At 35.5% G+C, this 26,130-nt stretch overlaps 2 protein-coding genes across 2 annotated transcripts; one reads left to right on the forward strand and one right to left on the reverse strand.

The window, feature by feature from the left end:
- Positions 1-223: 223 nt before the first annotated feature.
- On the reverse strand, positions 224-6,707 carry LOC121416459 (low affinity immunoglobulin epsilon Fc receptor-like). The gene is made up of 3 exons (XM_041609953.1): positions 6,546-6,707; positions 3,725-4,012; positions 224-469 (listed from the first exon to the last, which is right to left on the reverse strand). Exons 1-3 carry the CDS (start codon positions 6,640-6,642, stop codon positions 336-338), a joined length of 519 nt encoding a protein of 172 aa, XP_041465887.1. The 5' UTR covers positions 6,643-6,707; the 3' UTR covers positions 224-335.
- Positions 6,708-11,681: 4,974 nt separating this feature from the next.
- On the forward strand, positions 11,682-14,248 carry LOC121416868 (beta-1,3-galactosyltransferase 5-like). Its single transcript, XM_041610388.1, has one exon. It carries the CDS (start codon positions 11,841-11,843, stop codon positions 12,957-12,959), a length of 1,119 nt encoding a protein of 372 aa, XP_041466322.1. The 5' UTR covers positions 11,682-11,840; the 3' UTR covers positions 12,960-14,248.
- Positions 14,249-26,130: the final 11,882 nt, after the last annotated feature.

Consider the following 26,130-nt stretch of genomic DNA (forward strand, 5'->3'; position numbering starts at 1 on the left):
TGCAGTGTTAAAACTGACAACAATTGTTGTTAATGCAGGACTAAAATTACACCCTATAGATTAAACATAACACCAAAAAGTGCAAATGTAACAACAAAAGGTGTTGTAATAACACCTATAGGTGTAAAACTAACACCACCAATTTTACACCGGTGTAAAATAATAACTGGTGTGGTCCACTATGTACACCGATTAACACCACAGTTTTTGTTGTGTGAGTGGACGAAATGACACGTAGACCACGTAGGTAGTGGACGAACTGATGGTATACCAAATGATAGTATACGAGTTGATAATTAGACGAATTGGTATTGGACCAATTGAAACTAAACCTATCAATGTACGTTGACCTGGCAGACTGTGGCCGTTGAATCCCTGTAGTTAAAATGGTCGTGCATTTTACCATTGGACATATACACCATCGCGTATATCTCTCCTTGGCGTAAATTAGGTTGGTCATATTCCCAATCTGTAATGAAACATGACATTAAAACATTATACTACTACTAATAAAGGATATTTATATTAGGCACATATCCACCTTGTTAGGTGCTCCTATATTACCCGGCTAAGCTAGGTGTTCATAGCGCACACAGCTTTTTAAGGAATTACTTCCTACCGGTACCCATTTACCTCACCTGGGTTGAGTGCAGCACACTGTGGTTCAGTTTCTTGCTGAAGGAAATTACGCCATGGCTGGGATTCGAACCCACGACCCTCTGTTTCAAAGTCCGAAGACTAATCCACTGGGCCACAACGCTCCACAATTATGTATCATTATTCATTTCAGTTTCTTACCAGTATGGCAAACTCGCCAATTGTAGAAAGTTTTCATGTAGAAATTCCAACCTTAAAGGGATGGTCCGGGTTGAAAATATTTGCATTGTAATAAATAAAGTAAAATTCACAAAGGAAAATGCTGAAAATTTCATCAAAACCGGATAACAAATAACGAAGTTATTGCATTTCAAAGTTTGTCAATATTTTGTAAAAACACTTATATGCACATCGTCATGATTATTCAGGAGGTGGGCTGATGATGTAACATCCCCACTTTCCTTTGTGTTATACTATTCCATGAAATCATAAATGTTTCATTGTTTCATGCATATGTAAAGAATGTGTCTTCATTATGATGAAATAAGTTGCGGCAATAAATAACTGATGCACTTAATTTATCAATCCAATTTATTGTTTTAGTTCTTAGAATTTTTTCTAATAGACCTAATTTCATATGCTAAAGTACAAAAGAACAAATGGGAATATGACATCATGAGCCCACCTGATGAACATTCACATTAAGACATGTCTAGAACTGTTTCACCGGAATATTGCAAATCTTTAAAATTCAATATATTCGTGATCCGATAATTTGTGATCCGATTTCGATCAAATTTTCAGCAATATTTCTTTTTGAATTTACTCGATTTATTGAGTTATAAGTATTTCCAGCCTGGACCATCCCTTTAAATATATGGTCCAGGCTGGAGATATTTCTATCTGAATAGAAAGAGTAAAAATCACAAAGCAAAACGCTGATAAGGTATGCTCCGGACTCCTTATATCTAAATAAGTATACTAAAATTTCAAGAGCAAGTCCACCTCAGAAAAATGTTGATTTGAATCAATAGAAAAAAAATCAGACAAGCACAATGCTGAAAATTTCATCAAAATCGGATGTAAAATAAAAAAGTTATGACATTTTAAAGATCAGCTTATTTTTAACAAAATAGTTATGTGAACGATCCAGTTGAGATCCAAGTGAGAGAGTTGATGATGTCACTCACTATTTCTTTTGTTTTTTATTGTTTGAATTATACAATATTTCAGTTTTTACGAATTTGACGATAAGGACCTCCTTGCCTGAAGCACAAAATGTTAAAATAATGGAATTCCACGTGTTCAGGGAGGAATGAAACTTAATTTCACATGACAATGACGAGAAAATCAAAATACTTCATATTTCAAACAATAAAAAACAAAAGAAATAGTGAGTGAATGACATCATCGACTCTCTCATTTGGATGTAGCTGGCTCGTTCATATAACTGTTTTTGTAAGATGAAGCGAAACTTTGAAATGTCATAACTTTCTTATTTTATATCCGATTTTGATGAAATTTTCAGTGTTATGCTTGTTGAATTTTTCTCTTTTTATTCAAATCAAGTTTTTGTTGGGGTGGACTTGTCCTTTAAAGAGCAAAATTCTGATCATCCGCCTCGCACACATGTGATTGTAATCAATCAGCATGGCGGGCAAGCTAGCCCTGTGTTTGTGATGGTTTGTTTACAGTCGATCGCATGCGAGCTAGGCGGATGATCTTTTATATCTAATTTTAATTTACCTCAATTTTTTGCTTCAAAAAAGGTTTTATCGTAATCTAAGAAATAGTACCAGGTGTTCGTATATTTTTATACAGAAAAATAGTTCCCCGAGTTTCGTAATTTTGTCAAAATAATAATAATGATAATTATACTTGCTTATATAGCGCTTAATACTTTGTCAGAAGTCTCTAAGCGCTCTACAGCATATGCAGCATAATTACCCCGGCAGTGCAGCTGTTACGCCCGCTGCGTTTCAAGGAATAAATTCCTGCCAGGTACCCATTTACCTCACCTGGGTTGAGTGCAGCACATTGCGGATAAATTTCTTGCTGAAGGAAATTACGCCATGGTTGGGATTCGAACCCACGACCCTCTGTTTCAGAGTCCGGAGACTTATCCATTGGGCCACAACGTTCCGTTGAGATAGTAAATAATGAGATAGTATTTCTATCTAGCAGAACGAGTGACAAGTCCACCCCAACAAATACTTGATTTGAATAAAAAGATAATAAAATCAACAAGCATAGCACTGTTCATCAAAATCGGATGTAAAATAAGAAAGTTGTGGCATTTTTAAAGTTTCAGCGGCTTCATTTCACAAAACAGTTATATGCACATCTCGGTAGGTATGCAAATGAGGAACTGATGACATCACTCACTAACTATTTCTTTTGTATTTTATTATATGAAATATTTTGATTTTTCTCGTCATTGTCATATGAAATGAAGATTCATTCGTCCGTGAACACGTGGAATTTCATTATTTTAACATTTGTGCTTCAGGCAAGGAGGTCCTAATCGTCAAATTCGTAAAAATTGAAACATTGTATTTAATTCAAACAATAAACAACAAAAAAATAGTGAGTGCGTGACATCATCGACTCTCTCATTTAAATGTAACTGGCTCGTTCATATAACTAATTTGTTAAAAATAAGCGAAACCTTGAAATGTCATAACTTTCTATTTTACATCCGATTTTGATGAAATTTTTAGCATTGTGCTTGTCTGATTTTTCTCTATTGATTCAAATCAACATTTTTCTGAGGTGGACTTGACCTTTCATATGATTCATGCTACTTAATAGGACAGAAAAGGGAAAGGAACTGGTGGGGAATAGAGGTTCAGTCACTAAGAGGCCTCCGCCATGAATGATGCGTTGCATTCGACAGGTTATTACATATAGAAGAAAGGAAGAAGGGAGAATGACGGACAAGCCATTGAAGACGAGGCAAACCAACATATATGATAAGAGGAACACCAAAAACAGATAAGAAAAGGGGAAAACCAGCTTGGGAAGGGATGACCACATACCGGTTTTATAAGGCGAGTGAAAAGTAAAATAGAGGCTCTTATTTAAAGAGGGGGTGGGGACTACAAAAAAGTAGCAAAGTTCGTCTTACTTCGATAGTCAGTAGTCGTCCCTGCCCTGTCCGTGTAACATTCAAAAGTTTTATCAATGCGGATGCAGTTCACCCACGCAAACTTAGTGATGACGTTACGCTTCAGAAGATGGACCTCCTCTATGCCCTCCATGACGAACAGGGAGGGTTCCGCTGTCTTCCCATTGCCCAATGTGACTGCTTCCAGGGCGTTGCAGGTGTCACGAGCAGTTGTCCATTGAAGGTCCTTTAGGTTGTTCTCAAACAGGAAACATTTTGTCTTCCCGTACACCCAACCTTCGGGGCACACTGTATAGGCACGATAGAGACAAATTCAAACGTGATAACACCATCGGCAACAAGAAAAAAAAATGGTGATACATGTAGAAAAAATCACAGGAAGGATATCAATTCGGCTCACTACTCTCCAAAGTTGGAGCTCCATATTTATATTAAGTTTAATTTATTAATGCTGAAATTTCATTCATCTTGTATTATTTGTTTGCTACGAATGCAGACGAATATGTTACCAAAATATCCAAGAACAAACATAGATACAGACCTAGATAGTAAAGTAACTAGGGCCCTTTGGTTTTATATGAGCCACATTGGCCCCATATATGTACCATGTACACTCTAAAAAATATTGGGTCAAAATGATTTATGAATTACAATTGTTGCGTACAACCAACATCGGGTAATTTCTTTTGGGCACTTTTATTTATCAAGAATGATGGAAATTTTGTCTATTCTTAAGTAATTGCTGCTTTTTTTCCCTTACTGGACAATATGCTTCCCGCATTGGGCAAAATACTGCCAAAAATTCGTTGTTGGACACATAATTACCCTCGAGGCGGTTAAGATTGTACCCAATATTTTTAACAGTGTACAAATAGTAAGTTTGGACTAGACCCTACAATGATGTAGCTACATTTTCTACGTGTAGCTGATCCAAGATGTATATCAAAATTTTATTGTTTGCCTCATTTGCATAAACCAAAATGTGATTCACCTGTTTGCTTTCCATTCCACATCCAAAACAATAGGAGTTTGTGTTACTTGAATGAAGGTAATTTTTGTTACATTTATCAATTTTTTTTCACACCTCCCATAATTCCAGGGGTGCTGCCTATGGAGAATAATACATGCAGCAACCCAAGGGAAATCTTGGGGGGGGGGGGGGTCAGCATCCCCAGCAACACGCGCTTCTCAGGGTCATGCTCCATGGCTGCACACGAGCACGAAGTCACCTGGGGGCATTGAAAACTTTTGCCATAAAAATATGATTCTGGCAATTAACAACTCTGGCGACCAAAATTATGCCATTGACAATAATACAGTGAAAACTGACCAAAAAAATGCCAGTCTGAGAGTTTTTCTTTTACGCTACAGGCCCCAGGTTCGAGTGGTATCCTGGAGATCGCGCAAAAGTATAGGTAGTTCATTTTCCTTTAGGAAGCTTTTACGGGAATTATTGCCCATTAAAATTGAGCGTATTCGTGACTTTCTTGGGAATCGTGCAGGTAAATTGGTGTTTTTATCACTCTCTAAACAGCTAGTCTGGATACTTCAAATTTCAGACAGAAAGTGTAGTGAAAAAATGAGAATATTTATAATTTCATATTTTCAAAATCCAAAGAGAATTTGAGGTAAAAATACGAGATTACCTTTTTAAAAAAGACCGTGCGTGATCTACCCCAGCAAACAAATAGGCCCTACACTGTGAAAAAAATGAAGTGCTAATTTAACACTTACTGTGCTTGTATAGTGATTGCACTACGAGTGCTGATTTTTAAAATTTGAACTAAAAATAAACAGTAATGGTGCAGCCACTATACAAGCATTTAAGTGGTAAATTAGCACTTCGTCTTTACAGTTAATAACATTTGTATCAATTTTTTTAATGTAACACATTAGTCTGCATTTATGGTGGTCTTTAAAACCGTCGGTTGAAGCCAACGAACGTAGAAGGCAGCAACACTTTGCAGTATTGTGTGTTGCTGCCCTCTACGTTCGTTGGTTGAAGCCATGGTTTATGCAGATTTCCTGTACAATGCTGATGTGCGCCTTTGTCACAGTGCGCCAAACTGTCGCCTGTTGCCATGGTTAAGTACGCTATTTTACTGTTTGAAGAGTGGACTCATTAATTCAAAACAGTGGACTCATGAATAAAATAGCGTGGATAACCACGGCAACAGGCGTCCGGGGGGGGGGGCCACTTACATTGACGAGTGGATACCATGCGCGACCAAAAAAACACGTAAAAAGGATGTCTTTTTCACGATAGGGCACGTTACGTACGTAACGTGATAAGGGTGTCAAAAACACAAAAATAATGAAAAAGGGTATCTATTTCACTAGGAAAATTACGTGTTTAGGGTCGATTTTGCGGGGATGATGAAACAAAAATTCAATGTTTTATAAAGGATGTCCTTTTTGCCCCAAAACTACGTGTTTAGAGTCCGATTTGCGCGAAGGTGTAGAAGGTGGGGTCGAACTAAACCAAATAAGGTAAAGCCGACGACCGAAGGACCCGTAACAATAAAACATTCCTATACTTGTTTAGGGGTTCATTTCGGGGAATATTTGCCAAGAGTATCGTTTTGTTTCCAATACTTGTTAAGAGTAGGGTTTCACACGTCAGTACTTGTTAAGGGGTTCATTTTCAGAATATGGAAATTACTAGTTTAGGGTGCTTTTCGAGACCCAATGGTCGCGCATGGTATCCACTCGTGAATGGAACTGGACCCCCCGGGAACATGCGTCAGTCTGGGCCATAAATTCTGGGACGTTCTCTGCAAAGCATGTGAGAAGTATCAACTAATAACAGCAAGCTCCCTACCGGTGTTACAATGCTTTCGTTTGACAGGGATAGACTTATTTCCAGGCCGTCCATAAGACCGTTTGTCATCGACATTGTATTTGACCGTCCGAGGCATTCCCTTCCCGTCCTGAACGGCTGGTTGACAATTATAACTATCTTGACTTCTCTGTCCAGGAGATGCCCAACCTACAGAGAATAATGTGAAGGGGTGGTTAATAAAAAACAAAAAACTACAAAAACAACAACAACAACAAATAAACAAACAAAAATAATAACTTGCACTTTGCATAATAGAAGAATGTGCAAGTAAATGTAAAATCAAAAAGGAAAAAAAAAGTATTTAGGCCATGTATACAATATATCCAACTATCTTAAACTATCAGAAAGTAATGTACGTGGCAACCAGTTCAAGTTATACAGATATATATATATATATATATATATATATGTATATATATATATATATATGTATATATATATATATATATATATATGTAATATATAAATCTTTTCAGATAGTATTAGTAATCCAATGATTTTGTCCATAAACCCTTACTTATATTTCATTTGTTGTAACATACAATTTCCCTATTCCTCTTTAATATTGAGGTTACATTGCTTTTATTTGTAATGATCCCAACCCTTTGATATCTTATAGTTAGACATACATTTATAACTGATTTCCATTTTTTTTCACTCGATTTTCTATTGTGCCAGAATTATTCCATTGTTCATTGTTTTTATCAGCGAATAAATTATACAATTAGTAGTATTAAAATTAGCTACTGTTCCCTTTTAATAATATAAAATATTTTAGTTTGATTAATATTACCATTTAAGTAACAATATTTGTTTATTTATGTTTCTAAGTATTTATTTATTTATTTATTTATTTATTAAACAATATTTCAATAGGGTGCCCTTTCAGCAAAAGCTGGTATCAAAAGGGGCCCTAAAAGCATAAAAACAGTACATGTATATACAAGTGGTAAAACATACAATGTAAAACAAGGTAAAAACATATAAATCATACATAATTATTAGAAGACAGAAAGGCATGAAAAATTAAATCACTAAAATATTTGTGGTACAAGAATCATTGACATTTTAACATTTGCTGGACATTATATATGATTTCAGTTCTTTTTTAAAACTAGAGAGTGTGGATAGGGTTTTTAAATGAAGGGGCAAGGAATTGAACATTGATATTGAGGAAATAATGAATGAGCATTTATAGTATTCAGTATTGCATTTTGGGACATCAAGTAGTAGATTGGAGGCGGATCTTGTGTTTACGTTATGTTTTTCGGATACTAATTTAAAATTTTCATTAAAAAAGTCGGAAGATAAATTATTTAAGCTCTTAAATATAAATATACATCGAAAATACATTACTCTTTGGGGATAGGAGAACCATTCAAGTGTTTTAAATAACTGATCAGAGGGGTGAGGACGTTTGCTTTGAGTATTATTCTGGCAGCACGTTTCTGAAGTTTTATTATTTGATTTGTTTGTGTGATAAATCTTAAACCCCATACCTCACAACAATAGTCAATTTGACTTTGGATTAAACAGTTATAGATTAGTTTAGCAGTGGTAACATCAATGAATGGATTAGCCCTTTTCAGTATGGCGAGAGCAGCACATACTTTTTTACTAACGTGTTCTACATGATCATGCCAAAGAAGTTTATCGTCTATTATGACACCTAAACACTTAGTGGAGTGAACCTTATTTATTACTTTACCATCAAACGTGATAGAGATATCTGAATCTGAATTATTATATTTGTTCATTCTTTGTCTTGATCCCAGAATCATCATATTTGTCTTTTCAACATTGAGAATCAATTTATTTAATTTTAACCATTGGTTTAAAGCATTTACATCTTCTTGTAAAGCCAATTTCATACTTTCTAAGTATTGTTATCTTTGATTTAGATTTTGACTTTATTTTCATGTATGATGTGATGAATTATGTTATTCTTTATGTTTTCATCAGGTCATTGATGAAAAACAGTAGGGGAAGGCGGGGTAAATTGAGCATAGGGGCAAGTTGAGCCACCAGCCCCAGACCAATAATGAATGAGTCAGACATTGTGGTGGTGTCATGTATTGATGACCCATAGCATAACCGCTAACCCCACCACATTGTTTTCAACTTTGAAACAAAACGTCGTTTTTTAGAGGGAAAAACATGAATTTTAGCCAAAAAAAGTAAAAAAGAGTGTGAAATAGATAAGTGCTTTATAAACACACACGTCTTTGAATATAATAAAGACGTGATAACAACATTATTAGTCCAGGTATGGATCTTCATTCTTGTCATAGTCTTTTATATGATGGATGCATAATAAATGTGTGGATACAAAATTATCGCACTAAGTTCGGACTGGGGTAAGTTGAGCCAAACAGCATGGGGAAAGTTGAGCCATGGTAATTCCTATGGTAATGTATCTTAAAAAACAAACAAACCATAAAAATCGATTAAAATGCTGGCTGAAAGGAGCAAATTTACATGACTGCTCTTTTCCTTTTGAAGGATGTTAGTATTTATAGAGAATTAGCAAGTGAAAAGACTTTAATAAAAAATTGACATGCTGGTTCTCCCCTCATACATTTTGTACATAGTTTTTGTGGCTCAACTTACCCCAGAAGGTGGCTCAAACTTACCCCATATATGGGGCAAGTTGAGCCATTTGACATCGTTTTTTTCAAAGGTCACGATGACTTTCAGTGTGGGGATAGAAAGTTATATATAGGTGGAAAATATTTCAGAAGAATTAAATTTCAAGGCAAGGTACTTATTTCGACGAGATTATTAATCATATCAATTCTAACATGCAAAAAGCAAAAACTGTCACAACTTACCCCGCCTTCCCCTACTGATCTTTTGTACCTGATTAAATATGTTGTAATAAATAAATATATATGTATATATAAACATGTATATATTGAAAGAAAAGGTTTTCTAAAATCTCCCCTTAATAGGCCTTCTTCCCCTTTACAATGAATTTTCCTTAAGATACCTCTTTTCAGACATAATTATGTCCCAAGTTGAAAGGGATGCGATTTTAGCATTTGACCTGGGCGCCGTTTTCCTAGATACGCTACTGTATTTTGCATAATCAATAATTACACTTAACAAGTAAAGGAGAAGAATAATAGACACCAGTTTGTTATCCAACTTGTCCGATGACCCAAATAACAAATGCCTTGTTTACATTTGGTACGACCATGGTATAGGATTGGTCATTCTACGATTTAGGCGACGTAGACGTTGTATTTGTTCCTCCATACCCAACACATAAAATTGTGCGATGGTCGTATATAACTAGCCCGTAGCCCCCCCCCCCCGCCCACTGGGGTTTAACAATTTCCACTATAGATTCACACTGCTGACCCATTTTGATGAAACAAATAATTGTGACCTGTATTGAGGGCGTGTTCTGCTACAGTTGAATGGGATGTATAGATCAATCCGAGAGATCTTTTATTTTCCTTCAATTAAGTCGTTCAATCAGACTTCTGCCCGTTTCTTCAACATAACATTGTCACAGTCTGTGCGGGTGGTCTTGTAGACAATACCTTGTAACTTAGTCTTTTGGATGGACTATTCTGCTTCTGAAAGTGTTTGAGCTTTTGAAAGCAACAGTAATATCCTTGTCGGTCGCCCCCCCCTTATTGGCGAAAGCTGGCTCCGCCCCTTACAGAACCCCCCCCCCCCGTGCCCCCGGAAAAAAAAACTTGCTAGACCACTGCCTCCCTGCAGAGGAGTTACGATACTGGCAAAACGAAATTTGTACCCCTTCTGCTTTCAGCAGCTGATTTTCCAATTTTTAACGCCCGAATTCACAAAGGTGGTTTTGAAAACCCACGGTTTATGCAGATTTCCTGTATGAATTACGCTTAATTTAGAGCTATTTTATTCATGAGTCCTCTGTTTTTATTCATGAGTCCACTCTTCAAACAGTGGACTCATGAATAAAATAGCGTATCTAACCATGGTAACAGGCGTCAATGACAATGACAATGACATTTATTCCCATGTCACCCATAGAGTGGGTATTGGAGAAACAATTATATAAATGTACAAAATCTTAAATAGTATTTCATCACATCTAATTTAGAGATGTGATGAAATAGGCGTCAATGAAATAGGCGTCAATTTGGCGCACTGTGACAAAAGCGCCCATCAGCATTGGACATGTTTTATACACGCGCCCGATACGCGCTAAATTAAGCGTAATTTATACATGAAATCTGCATAAACCATGGATTCAACCGTGGATTGGATATTCCAGGCTGAAAATATTAGTATCTCTGTCAATGAAGTAAAATTTAGAGCAAAATGCTGAAAATATTATTAAGTCGGATAACAAATAACAAAGTTATTGAATTTTAAAGATTTGCATTATTCCGGTAAAACAGTTTCAGGCATGTATTTATGAATATTCATTAGGTGGACCGATGATGTCATATCCCACTTGTTCTTTTGGATTTTATTATAGGAAATTAGGTTTATTCAGAATTTTTCTTTCAAGAACTAAAACAATTGGACTGACAACTGATTAAGTGCATTAGTTATTTATTGCCGCAACTTATTTTATCACAATGGCGACACATCATTTACACATGTATGAAAAGAAATGAAACATTCATGATTTCTTGCAGTAACATAAGAAAAGGGAAAGTGGAGATGTGACATCATCAGCCAACCTAATGAATATTCATGACGATGTGCATACTACTGTTTTCGCAAAATATTGATAAATTCAAAATTCAATAACTTCGTTATTTGTTATCAGATATTGATGAAATTTTCAGCATTTTGCATTTTACTCTATTTATTTAGATATAAATATTTTCAGCTCGGACCATCCCTTTAAGTTTCACCTCCTCAAGATGTGCACCCCCGCAGTTCTACCCTACCTCACACCAGGATGTGCACCTCCCCATGCTCACCAGCCTACGCCCTTGGCCTGTATACAAGTTCCACAAAAGGTATTCATGAAAACGGTGACATTGAACAAAGACCCGTCATAAATACAGCTTGACTGTGGTTTAACAAAAAAGGGGGAGTCCCTTTGTCTGGTGGTTAGGTATGACTGATCAATGAACAGCGTGGCTGGGGCTATTCATTCGTATTTAACCAAAAATCAGTTCATGAAATCATTGTTCGTTAACGCATATTCCGGCATCTCTTTACTTCGTTTCCTCTCTATGCATATTGGTCTCGAGTTGGTATGAGCAGACCCAGCAGATCGACTTCGAGGAAATCTTCTCTTCAGGCCTCCCAATCTAGTAAATCAATATGCTGTCCAAAAAGATAGCAGTGATTTACATCGTTCTTGCTAACACGGTGTTGGCATTTTTCTATTTATTCGGGCCAACAATTTTGCAACTGCATAGTCCGCTCGAATCTCGTTCGAAAACGAAAGATGATACGACTACTGCATTAGACCGCCATGTTACTACTACACAGAGCATACCAGATAATGTTGGTGACAAAGTCAAAGGAAACCCTGCCTCGATCCAAGAACCTTCCTCTAGAAAGGCAATTGGTTGGAGAAATAAATTTCATTGGGAGTCCAAAATAGACCAGCATGACTATCGCGTCCTCATTAACCCTCGGAATAAATGCAAGCAGTCGGAAAATATAACTTTGCTTATCCTCGTCAAGACAAGAGTGAGTAGCATAAGAGAGAGGAATATGATCAGAGATACGTATGGTCAGGGGATAGTGAAGTATAATGTGTCTGCAACTATTATATTTCTACTTGGAAGAGATAGTACACATACTTCAATTGCACAGGTTGATCTCCAGAAGGAGGCTGATCTACACGGAGATATTCTTCAAGAGGACTTCATAGATACCTACTACAATCTAACTATCAAACTTATTATGGGTTTCAAATGGGCATCGACATCCTGCAGTAATGCTTACTTTGTAATGTCAACAGATGATGATTGTATCGTCGACGTCGTTAACCTTGTCAATGATCTCGAATCAACCACATCTTCGACGTTTATTTCGAAGTTTGCCCTGGCCGAGCAAGCTATCAACTGGGTTCCGCAGCGCGATCCTGGTTCTAAGTGGTACACTCCACGGGAATTGTATTCGGGTGATCGCTGGTTACCTTTTCCTCGAGGATACGGTTATGTTGTTTCCAGAGAGGTGGCTCACCTTCTTTACCAAGCTTCTCAGAAGATTGCTCCTCCTGCACCCTGGGATGATGTCTACTGTGGTATACTCTTACATTCATTGGGAATAGAGATGCAAGATATCAAAGTTTGGTTTAAGACCAAGCGTACACATGCACCATCAAGAGCACCATTGAAGGTTCAGGGCCACTATGTGATTGGGGGAAATGGAAATACAATGAACATGATGAACACATGGAAGGCAGTTGAAAATAGGTACCAGAAATAAAAACGAAGATAATAATGATGATGATTTCCCGGGAGTTTCCTGATTCAAGAAATATGTGCTACATATACTATCAAACTTTATTGTACCCAGTTGCTGAGTTAACTCTTTTAGCCGAAATATTTGAAAAGTCATTTTCGCAAAATAGTAATGTTGACCGGAGTATCAAGCTCATCGACGCGCTTAACACCTTGATGTCATCATCATTAGCAGTCTCACCTGCAGTGCACCGACCAACACCGCCACCGTGACCAACGTATTGATCAAGTGCTTTCTTGAAAAACCTGCCTTTTTACCAAGGCTCTGGAACAAAGCTAATCTTGTTCACTTCCTGGTTGATTTTATATTCCATCTTGCCTTTCTCTCCCGCAAAACTGGATATTAACTGGAAAAGCCATATAGAATTTAGATTTTTATCGAGTTTTTACAGTCATTTCAATAAGAAGTGTTACAAAAAATGGAATATATGATTATCATACAGTAGGAATAACAAATGTGAAGGTAGGGGCCTACTGGGTTATCCCCTTAAAATAAATAGGCCTACATTTAAAAGTACACAAGCACGTATACAGTTAAACACTAAAAAAGCAAATTTTGTATAACTATTTTATTCTTATCATAATCGCCATCTTCGTTTTCAGTATTATCGGTATTTCTGTTTATATCATAATCTGTCATTATTGATGGTGTAGGCCTATTTGTAATGGAAATTACGATTTACATTGCCTCACTAAACACGTTAAAAATTAAACGCAGAATATCGATTTTAACCGCTTAAGAGCTATGATTTCAAAAGTATTTTCATTTGGTAGATAAAGTACTTTATCATATAGTATTTAGATTTATCATTGTGTACAGATTTTGTTGAATCCAGTATGCGAACGCATAATTCGAACAGTCACAATTGGACCTTTTGTACCAAAGAATTCAACATTCCTGTTATTAGAATGAGTAAGGAAATGTATTCATTCATGAACAAAGTTGAGTCAGTTTAAACTTTGCTTAACAGTACGTAATCCAAATGAAATGTATTTTGAATTTATGCGAAAATGTGATCAGACCACGCTTGACTTAACTGTTTGCTGAATACAATTGGCACGGATTTTATTTTCTCCAGTTTTGTGTGTAAGAATGGCTTGGTTTTCGGATGCTGCTGTAGCTGAGTAATTTTTTTTGTCACGTTCATGGTCGCTTGATAATGCCCATTGTATGATGTGTTTTTGAAAGTCATAATACCTTGGTCACATTTGTTCTATGGCGGCCGTACGGCGAGTCGAAAACAGCCGTTTTAACATTTTTTTGTACCAGCTATATACATGATATATTGGTGGTTTGAATAAAAATGAATAAAACGACTGCTTTCGACTCGCCGTACGGCCGCCGTAGAGCAAATTCGACCAAGGTATTAAGGCTGATTTTGAACAACCGATCTGGGGTGTTTCACAAAATATGGTAACTTTGTCATTTGGTAAGAACAATGGTGGCACAGCCCAGCAACCAATCACAACTCAAGGCTTCCATGGTGGTTACTGCAATGGCAAAGTTACCATAGTTGTACGTCTTTTTGAAACCGGGTCCGAGTTTCCATTAACTTCACTCTTCGAAAAAAAATCCAAGGAAATTGAATCTGTATCTCTTGTCTTCCAGAATTATTCTATTTACTCATGAGCAAATAGTTATAAGAATCTGCTCTTTCACTTTCTGGTGGATTAATATAATAATAATAATGATAAATTATATTAGCCCTTTGAATTTGAAATGGCAGTTAATTATTATGTGTTGTATAAGGAAACTTGGCCCTCGTTTCATGGAAGGGGTAGACTCTAATTGTTTGCAATCTTGATTTAATTCATATCGATATCTATGATTCATAAATGCGCTTCTGAAATTATTTATATTACTCTATGACATAATTATATTTTGTAAACAATTGAAAGTTTCGCATGAATAAATAATTTCAGACGTTATAAGTTCACAAACTTCGAATTCTTAGGGTTTTTTTTAAAGATGTGTTTTCAGACGCAAAAAGAGGTCCTATCCTATTTCCATGCCTTTGACATATAGGAGAAACCACGTTTTAGGGCTGATCAAACTTTGTTTACAATAGTATCAAAAGATATTTTTCATTACCAAGGCTGTCTGAAAATCGGAGACCACTAATTAAATGACCGACAACGCCGTCCTTCATTGTAGATCGGACGTTTTTACCGGCGCACAGTAGGCCAGAATGAGTTGAAAGTGCGCCAAAATTATATTCCATCATGTAAAGGCATGGTCATACCGCCCGAGCGTTGTTGGAGCGGTCATGGAGCGGAGAGAAAAAAAATCATCACCGCTCGCTACCGTTTACCATTTTCGATTTCGATTGTTTTTTTGTTTTCGATTTTTGTTTCTGATTTTTCCCCAATTTTGAGAGCGACATTCGACCCTCTTTCCCTACCGCTCCACGACCGCTCCAACAACGCTCGGGTGGTGTGACCAGGGGTCCGTTGCAGAAAGAGTTGTGTTTAAACGCAAATCAAAAATCAATCGCAAGTCAAAAAATGAATCGCAAGTCCCAAATGCGCGCTGTTGATTGGTTGGAAATGAAGTTTCAGAGTTGCGATTGATTACAACTCTTTCTGCAACGGGCCCCTGGCCTTTATATTTTTACTTTCACATGTTGGTTATGGGTAATTTGGGGCGTAGAATCGACTGAACATAATTCAAAGCCGATAAGACGTCACCTTAATACCTAATTTTGATTGGCTACTTAAAACCATCCATCTGTGAAAAGGCAAATTACGCTTAACAATGTGCAGTATATAAACTTTGTGTTATGTATAACTTTAAGATTGACAAGAGTGATTGTCAGTTTATGCTTCATACATGCCTGAAAAGTATGTAGAGATCCTGAAAATAATTTTATGGCATCAAAATGATCATTAGATTAAAAAAAACTCTTAAAAATCTGAAAAATATTAACCGTGCTTTATCAAGCGGTGTAAACAGACTTCGGTAAAACGCAGAGTATGTAACACCACGAATGTTTTACTATGAGGAGGGTTTTGGGCTAAAGTTATTCTACAAGTAACTTTTATCTCTGGAAGAGGGGCGTTCTAATGGGCAACTGCATTCCAATGAAATACTGTGTAGGTCGGTGGATGTAGTCGTTGGTGGATCAAAGATAGAGCAAACTAATAGCTCCATGGTCTGTGCGTATACCTTTAGTATTTTGACGCGTTATTTATCATTGTGCAATCAAGCAACTCAATTTTGATAAATTGCGTTGTAAAAAATCAATTCAAAAATCACGGTCACACAACAGGGAGTCAGTGCCAATGCATTAATAGCAGACCAAATCATGTACATTCAATGACCATGCATCTCTGCTATATTATACACCTATTTGTGTTATCAACACTTATTGCAATTAGAAATTGTGTTTTAAACTGCGAAAGAACAGTTGTTTTCTCGAGGCTAAAATTAATCTCACTCTGAATATGAATTTTCGATTCTTATGAAGATATATTAATGTTATGCTGTCTGTAGAAAAGGATCGTAGTCTAATTTAATGTGAGATGATGATCGAAATCAAAACATAACCATAATGCACTTGACTAAGTACCTACTCTATTAAAGGGGAAGTTCGCCATGTTTGTTTTAAGAAGAGCAGAATAATATTTTTTAGGGGGTATAAGGATTTGATGTAAATCCATCCAAGAAAAACAGAGTTATAATTTTAGTTTATTCTGTGGCGTCATATAGACGAGCAGATTCTCTGTATGTCGTGTGATACAAAATGCTATTTCTCAAAACAAAACAAAATGAGTGATTTAATTTGTGTGGTGGATACTTCATCGGAAACACAGTGATACCCTTTTCTATAAGGAAAATATTTTTTTATTCATCATATTCCACTAAAAAACACGAGTTTATGTACTTTCTGTTATATAGGGGAGCTGCTCAAATGATGAAGTTATATAGTGTATTATATAGGGTAAAAACATTTGTTAATGATAAGATGTTATTGATGATATACAATACTCTTATACTGCCACATATTTCATATTGCAATGTTCTTTGGGCTATATCTAAAAAGTGTCAACTACCAATATATTTCTCTTGCAAAAGAAAGCAGTTGGCATATGTATTGGGTCTGGTTACAGAGACCATACAAATTCCTTATTTGTAAAGCTGAAGTGCTTGAAGGTAGAAGATATATTTTTTTTGCAAACTGCCTTATTTATGTTTCGTTTTAATGCCAACATGCTCCCTGACTCTTTTTCGTCAATGTTTTAGCCTCAGGGCACACACCACCAACTATTTCCCCATAGACTCATGTGTTAAAAATGAGATTTAAAAAAATCGCCAAAAAATAAGTACTACAGGGGCTCAAACCGAGACTACGTGCAAACTTGGTTGCAGTCACAGTGCTCACAGGGTTTCCTGGGCAACTAATTATGTTCCCATAAAACCCAGCATTGACAAATTACTGCTCTCCCATGGGACTGAACAGATCCAGTAATAATCCCTCTCTATGCCCATATGAAAAAAAAAATGTTCAGACATGCACCGTTGATTTTATATGAATATTTTTCCAACCATTACATCATTTTAGGTCTAAAGGGGATTCCCAAAATTGCCGGATCCTATTAGTTGGTGTGCGTCCTAATAGCACTATCCACTCATATAGCACAAGACAGTCATCGAACATACATTTGGTTAATCCCCGTACCGCATTAGCTTATAAATCAATCAGACACCGTGGTTCAGATGTTTGGAATTCTCTTCCACATAATATTCGAAATTTGAAAACCTCACATTCTTTTAAATTGGCTGTAAAGCACAATCTCCTTTCAAAATTACAGAATCTGTTAAGTGCTAGCAGGTAATTTTGTTTTCTATCTTTATTTTCTTTGTTACTGAAAAAGAATTTAACTTTGTTGAATTACTATACCATATTTTCATAACGATTTGAAAGTGAACTGTTATATCTCGGCAGTCTTTTACATTCTTCTCTTACTTTCCTCTCTTCCTTATTCTTACATTTTTATTTTGTTTGCTTGGATGCAAAACAAGTTTAAAGGTGCTTTAACCAATCAAGCATTAAGCTTATGTTACAACACCTTTGTATGTTCATTATTTACTTGTGTTTCGTATATATTTATATATAATCTGTGTATCCTTTTACATTGTAAATTGTGAACATGCATGAATAAATGAATGAATAAATAAATAAATAAATATATCAAAATCTTATTCTTTGAATTTTTATAAATTCTTTACTGATATTTCTTATCTGACATTACATCTTTTATCAAAGACAACTTACCATCAGGAAGAACAGTGCCCATCTGACACATACAGTATAGACTATATATTTAATTGAAATTCTAACAATTGCTCATTGGATAAGGCTTTATCATTATCTATTTCTAAATTAAGAATCCTCCTTTAAGACAATCATTAAAAGTGATTTCGAGCGTGAACCGAAAACCTAGAAAGCGACATGAATACTTCAGATCTTATTATCAGATTATGGCGATCGAAGGCATATCTAAAATTTTGTTTAATAACCTACAAAAGTAAAAGTAGCTTGTAAAGGTGAGTCATGTAGACAGAATAGGCAGACCTCACGTTATTTTTCTAGTGAAGGGTGTTGGTATTTCAAATAGATTATCCCAAAATATACATTAATGGTACCTACTTGTAAGATTCCCCTATCACAGATGTTCAAATATATATATATATAAATATATATATTTATTCATATTTATATATATTTATACATACATATATATTTATATATATATATATATATATATATATATAGTAAAGAAATGGATGAAGAGAACAATGGTAGACGTAGCTTAAATCAAGGTTCCCCAGAGCTATCTACCCTTTGGAAAAATTGGTTATGCCGAAAAAATTGGTTATGCCGAAAAAATGTCTCCGCCGGGAATCGAACCCGGGCCCCCAGCTTTGAACGCCGGTGCCTTAACCACTAGACCACAGAGACGGGCTAGTGGCTAGGCCGACCGAGATCCGATTGACCGTCAGAAAGACCGATATTCGACACTATACCAATTACCTTTGTCGGGTGAAGGTGGGTTTTGAACAATGACAAGCCGTCATGCCTCAGCTGGATCAAAGCTATTGTTTCGATACAGTACACGTATGTGAGAAAGTATACAAATGTGTGAAGCTATACATGTACAACAGCTTTGGAATTTTTTTTATTTAAATATTGTAAAGAAATGGATGAAGAGAACAATGGTAGACGTAGCTTAAATCAAGGTTCCCCAGAGCTATCTACCCTTTGGAAAAATTGGTTATGCCGAAAAAATGTCTCCGCCGGGAATCGAACCCGGGCCCCCAGCTTTGAACGCCGGTGCCTTAACCACTAGATAGCTCTGGGGAACCTTGATTTAAGCTACGTCTACCATTGTTCTCTTCATCCATTTCTTTACAATATTTAAATAAAAGAGTTGCCAAAGCTGTTGTACATGTATACTTCACACATTTATATATATATATATATATATATATATATATATATATATATATATATATGTATATATATATCAATTTAAATCGTCGCAATCATTCAATCATTATTAAAAGGATCTCGAAGATTGGGTGGGTTTTTTGTTTCGGTTTATTAAACCAAGATATTGTCCCGAGCTTGTCGGGCGTGTAGTTGTCCGGTCTCGCAGAGCGAGCCAATCTTTGTGTTAAGTAGTTGCATTTTTGTGTATTGTATTCGTTTCTATAGCAAAAATTCTTCCACAGATAGTTCGCAGTTTTTTTTCACCATCGATTTTGTATACTATGCAAAGTGATGTTTCTTTTATTTCAATGAACTGTCACTGTCTGGCAAATGACAGAAAAAGGGAGGACGTACTATTATATCTAAAATCTTAACAGTATGATGTATGTTGTATGCAAGACACCCGTTTCGCCCCAGCCACAGAAACATAAATATGTAAAATTTGGGGAGGTTTTTTTTTCTTATCATACATCCAGCTAGAGAGGTGTTGCAATTGTATTCAAAAATTCTCTTACTGATTTTCTTACTGTTACAGTTAACCAAAGCAGAACAGACAATAACGGAAATTTAGTAACCTTAGACTTGACATTATTTGAGTATTTGTGGACATTGGAACCTCGTTCAGAACCGTATTCTAGATACCCATAATTATTTACATATGAATAATTCTAGAGCAAGCTATCAGGTTAACAATATGAAAAATGATTTAGATTTATGTGATCCATGGAGAATCAGGTATCCGGTGATAAGTTATTACGCGTGACGTCAGCCAAACCCTTTTAAGCAAGGAAGGTTAGATTTTTTCTTATATTCAGAATTGTTATCATTTGTCCATAAATCGGAAATTTTGTCAGGTTATAGAACAGACCATTTATTGGTCCTCCTTAGTTTGAAATTAAACAAGATAAAGCAGGGCCCTGGTATATGGAAATTTAACAATTCTTTATTACAGGATGATCAGTTTGTGTCAAGGATTATCAAAACTATAAAATAAACTATAACATATTATACTACAACTGAGGTGATGTTCGATGAGAACGATAATATAGTTGGAAATTGTGAGTTAACTTTCTATCAATGACCAGTTATTTTTTGAAACTCTGATAATGCTTTTGAGGGGTGAATCTATTTGTTGTTTTTTTTTGTTAATTGCCAGACCAACTATTATGATACTTTCTCAAAGCCTGATATATTTGTTTAATACTCTTAACTGTGCCATGATGATCGTAAGAAAATAAATATTTTTAGTCAAATTGAGAAACGAGTTACCTCAATTTACATCACTTATGTCAGCTTTAAAACTTTATTATGAAATGGAAACATATATTTATGAAACAAATTTCAGAGCAAATAAGTTCAGAAAGAAATTGTTTCGTTTCAGAAACTTTTTCGAACAAGCTGGCAATCTGTCACTTTAACAAACATTATTACTAGTGTTTATTTCTCAGATATATGTATCAGATCTTTTATTTTTCTTGCCAAATTTGCTTTGGCTGTGACAAATTGATTGTATGATAAGTCAGTTTGACTGCATGTATTGCTCCAATATCAAAAAGTTTTGTTCATATATGATGTACTATTCCTTGTAATTGTACGAGACAGTGATCTTTGGTAATGAATTCAATTCAATTATGATTTTATACCACGCTTGTACATGTATGAAAATAATGTAAATGTTTATTAAGTGTAACTATGCTTTTTTTTAAAAAAAAGAACAGTGTGGAAGGGGAAAAATTAAGAAAAGTCATAATAATAAATAAATGTTTGGTACCAAAAAATCGCAAAATAGCCTTAAAAAGGACATAATTTTTAAGCTTCTCGACATGCTCATATCGTAAAATCGTAATTGTAAAATCGAATGATCATAATAGAAACATATCGCTAAACACGTCTTTTTAACAAGCCTCTATAGGTGATCGCGAATGATAGTGACTATAGCGTGCTTAGCACACTAAAAATATTTACCCAATGTATCATTTCATTTTATTTACAATATTTTTTGTTCTATACATCTTGATACATAATCAATAGAACAAGGAAAATATATATCACAATAATCAAGATAATCTATTCAAAGAGGTTGAATGCAGGAGGCTATGGGGTAGAAAGGGAACATGAATGTTTGCTGGGTAATTTTTCCCCCAAATATTGGTCAAAATGGATGTTTCAATGGTAAATTTCAACGCATCATTGCGTAAACTTTTTAAAATATTCGGTATCTTTATACCCAACCAACATGCGTGCTCCCATTTTACCCAATATTGGATAAACTTTTTTTTAGAGTGCAGAGCTGCTGTTAAGCGTTTGGTGTTTCTAGGAATGAATTCCTGCCAGGTTTACCACACCTGCAGAACATTGTGGATTAATATCGTGTAAATCTTCAATAAAAGTGATTAGTGAAAGGGCGTAGGGATTGGGTGCACCGGGTGCACGCACACGGCCCTCCCGCTGAGGCAGAGGACTTGCAAGCACAACGAAATTTGTACCTCTTCTGTTTTCAACAGCTGATTTTCCAAACTTAAGTCCCAACTACCTTAGATGTGCACCCCCCTCACCTCCCCATACCACTTTAGTTCCATCTCCTCATGCTCAAACCCGTTGACGCCCTTGAAGTGCAGGACTTATTCGTGATTTGGGGGACGATTGACTTCATGAAAGGAAATCCGATCCAGCCCTAACCCAAAACTTAGCCCCAAACTTATCGGTGACCAACATATTGCTATCTTGATTGTGCTCAATATCTTGACCAGCAATTAACCACGCTTTTGGAACAAACCTTCTGATACAACTTAGATGTGTTTTTTTTTCGTTGTTATCGAACACCCACATTACTCTCTTAATCAAATCATGATAACGTTTATCCTCACCTATTTTTAATTCGTTATGGTTAATATTACAAGTTATGTCCATATAGAAGTTTACCAATATAAGCTATGCTTTTCATTAGGTCCCTTGTGTATATTGTAACAACGATTTATTAACTTACTGATCATATGATATTATTTACAACGGAAATATTTCTTATTATATTTATCATGCTTTGTATAATTATGTAGGCCCTATATGTTGTTCTTGGGTTTATTACTTGGAAATATAAAATTAGTTGGAACGTGAGACTTAAAATTTGAAAAATCAATGGACTACTAAGGATGATACCCCCTGCCATTTTCTCATTGTATTTGACAATAAAATTTAAATGAATAAATATAAGTTCACGATTTAATTATAGTCCTGGGGAGCGTTTCATGAAATGCTTTTATCTGACAATTACCATAGTAACAATATCTCTCAGCTAATCAGAATTAAGGAAAGTTGTCAGATCTGACGACTAGTCGGACGAAAATGTTGATGAATCACTCTCCATTGATCCCTGCTTAAACTAAACTCATAAAAGTTTTTTTAATCTGAATTTTCATGAAGATATGGATGTAAGAAATTTACCCTCACTTGTAATATGAAAATGTCATTTTTTTTTACACATTTATGGAAATGAAAAAAAAAATCTTCCCAGGGCCATGGATATAGTCATTCAGGCATTCAAGGAATAGATCCTTCCAGGTACTTATTCCCCTTACCTTGGTCGAGTGCAGCACAATGTGGGATTCTTGCTGAAGGAAAACAGGCAATGGCTGGGATTCGAACCCATGTCCCTCTGATTGAAAGACGAGAGTCGTGACCACTAAACCACGACCCCCCATACCCAATACCCTCAATTTCGGCTATTGAGGGTCTTTAGAATTCAAATAAAATAAATCAAAGAGGGCTATCTTTTATAATATATGTTTGTTATAACATGTAGGCATACACTTTTTTTAAATTAAAAAAATCACCACTTTTTTCATTGATGATTTTAGAATACATTCATCCGAGCAGATTGACGATTAACAAAATATGAATAAAACTTAGCTAATGCAAGAGTGGGAAAGTGTTTGTTCAAACACATTAAATATAATAGAACTGAAATAACACAATAGATCTTATCAATCAGAACATTTCTGTTCTCGATTGAAGGGTGATATGCCAATATCCTGAGTACAAATAAAACATGACAGTTTGAGCTTCAATGTAATAATCATTTCTTGTTAGTGATAAGTGATGGGCAAACTTTATTAATACACTGATGTATCAATTTCTTATATTACTGATTTCATTATCACATTCCGCTTCTCATTATTCATGGTTTACCGTCAAGCTAGAATAAGGTATATATAAAAATGCCAGCTACTAGCGTCAAATATTTGAATTTAGCCAGGGAACCTACATGAAATGTTGAAACTCATAACTTACCCTTATTAAAATAAATGATAATCAGGAGCATGACGAAAGTTTCTCCTACTTTCTGACCAGCCATTGTCGAAAAATAAAAGTTGTGTATGGCAAGTGCAATGAGCCTCATCAGATCCTTATCAGATGTTGTTCAACTTCGATCCTACGTTCATCAACTCATGTATTTGTTTGGTTCATTGGAAACTGATTAGCACATTATTGCTGACGACCCCCAGAGTCGTAAATTGTTTTTATATTATTTTCTTATTGTGCAATTTCAAGAAAACACAGAAAGCTATAAAGATGAGCGAACGTGACATTTCAGGGTTGAGACTGGTGTGTGTGTGTGTGTGTGTGTGTGTGTGTGTAGTGTTATGTTGGGTATTGTGTAGGGCCTATGCTCGAGTGTGCAGTGTAAGAATGTGTGTATGGGATTTGTGCGCGTGGGTGGGTGTGTGTATTTCAATATGCAGAGTGTATGTGTGTGTAGTGTTATGCTGGGTACTGTGTAGGGCCTATGCTCGAGTGTGCAGTGTGAGAGTGTGTGTATGGGATTTGCGCGCGTGTGTGGGGTGTGTATTTCAATATGCAGAGTGTGAGTGTGTGTGTGTAAGCATGTGGTAGAGGTGTGGTGTGTGTATCCGTAAAGTGATTGTGTGTGGTCATTGTCGATGAAGATGTTTTATAGATTTTAGAAACAAATTAACACATTTGACGATTTAAATACGTACGTCCGACCCCATGTATGGGAGACCTTTACGATGATTTATGTCTCTGATTTTTGGTTCTTTTGACATTCCATGATGCTCTCAAATAGTCATGATTTTGAAGTGAAGTAAAACGTGAGAAAAAGGGGGTCGAAGGTACAAAAGAGTTTATTATTTTACGGAATTGCCCTTCAGGAATAATGCAAGAAATCAATAATATTTACGATACAAACAAAAACAAGAAAAAAGGGGTAATGTCATTTAGCATGGTTAGAGGGGAGAGAGAAGGGCGGGGGTTCTTGGTTAAACTGATCACAGAAACAGTCATTTAATGAGGGAATTCTTTATTAAAAGGTCAAGTCCACCTCAGAAAAATGTTGATTTGAATCAATAGAGAAAAATAGAGGAAAATCAGACAAGCACAATGCTGAAAATTTCATCAATATCGGATGTAAAATAAGAAAGTTATGACATTTCAAAGATCGCTTATTTTCAACAAAATAGTTATATGAACGAGCCAGTTACATCCAAAAGAGAGAGTCGGTGATATCACTCACTCACTATTTCTTTTGTTTTTTTATTGTTTGAATTTTACAATATTTAAATTTTTACGAATTTGACGATGAGGACCTCCTTGCCTGAAGCACAAAATGTTAAAATAATGGAATTCCACTTGTTCAGGGAGGAATGAAAGTTCATTTCACATGACAATGACGAGAAAATAAAAATATTTCATATAATAAAATACAAAAGAAATAGTGAGTGAGTGATGTCATCAACTCTCTCATTTGGATGTAAAACTGGCTCGTTCATATAACTATTTTGTTAAAATAAGCGAAAATTTAAAATGCACTAACTTTCTTATTTTACATCCAATTTTGATGAAATTTTCATTGTTATGCTTGTTGAATTTTTCTCCTTTTATTCAAATCAAGTTTTTGTTGGGGTGGACTTGTCCTTTAAAAAGATGTATAACTATATACCAACGTATGCTGTGTATTTACACAAGCCTTCTCTAAATCATGATAGGCCTACACTGTTTAAAAAAAAACCCTGATTTTAACAGAAAAAAAGAAGATTTTACAAAAAGCAATAACAAAATCCACAAAACATTTTTTTTCTGCAATTTAACAGAACAGGTCTGTTTAAAAAGGGAAAAGGGTGTTTTATTGAAGGAAATTTATAAGGTTTCATACACCAAATACCAATTTACTGTAATTGTACACGATATAATGTAAGAACACGCAATCTGGTAAGTTTACTGGTGTTCTTGAGACTCTGCTGCAGGAACTTGTTTTATTTTCAGGATGAATTTTCTAACAGTGTACGTCTAAGAAGGAAGGCGATTAATGATAATAAAGATCGCATAGCCACAATGTTGACGGGTGTATCATAACTTGCTGGGTAACTTTTCCCCCATATTGGGCAAAATGCATGTTTGAAGGGTAAATTTCAACGCAACATTGCGTAAAATTTACAAAATAATTGGTATCTTTTTACGCAACAAACTTGCATGTTCCCATTTTACCCAATATTGGGTAAATATTTTTTTAGTGTATATAAGTCTGTGCGAATTGATTTCGACCTCATTTTAACAGAAGTGATTTATGCTTAACAACATAGTTTTCATTGTTTGGTTGACATGGTTGACAAGATAAAGTACTGAGCT

Source organism: Lytechinus variegatus, chromosome 6 (genome assembly GCF_018143015.1).
Source record: "Lytechinus variegatus isolate NC3 chromosome 6, Lvar_3.0, whole genome shotgun sequence".
NCBI classification, from domain to species: Eukaryota; Metazoa; Echinodermata; class Echinoidea; order Temnopleuroida; family Toxopneustidae; genus Lytechinus; species Lytechinus variegatus.

Excerpts from the sequence above, each read along its gene's own strand:
- LOC121416459 (XM_041609953.1), bottom strand. The coding sequence starts at position 6,642 with ATGCCTCGGACGGTCAAATACAATGTCGATGACAAACGGTCTTATGGA. Across the intron at positions 4,013-6,545 it reads ACGAAAGCATTGTAACACCG|TGTGCCCCGAAGGTTGGGTG; the intron begins GTAGGGAGCTTG and ends GTGCCTATACAG. Across the intron at positions 470-3,724 it reads GACGACTACTGACTATCGAA|ATTGGGAATATGACCAACCT; the intron begins GTAAGACGAACT and ends GTTTCATTACAG.
- LOC121416868 (XM_041610388.1), top strand. The coding sequence starts at position 11,841 with ATGCTGTCCAAAAAGATAGCAGTGATTTACATCGTTCTTGCTAACACG.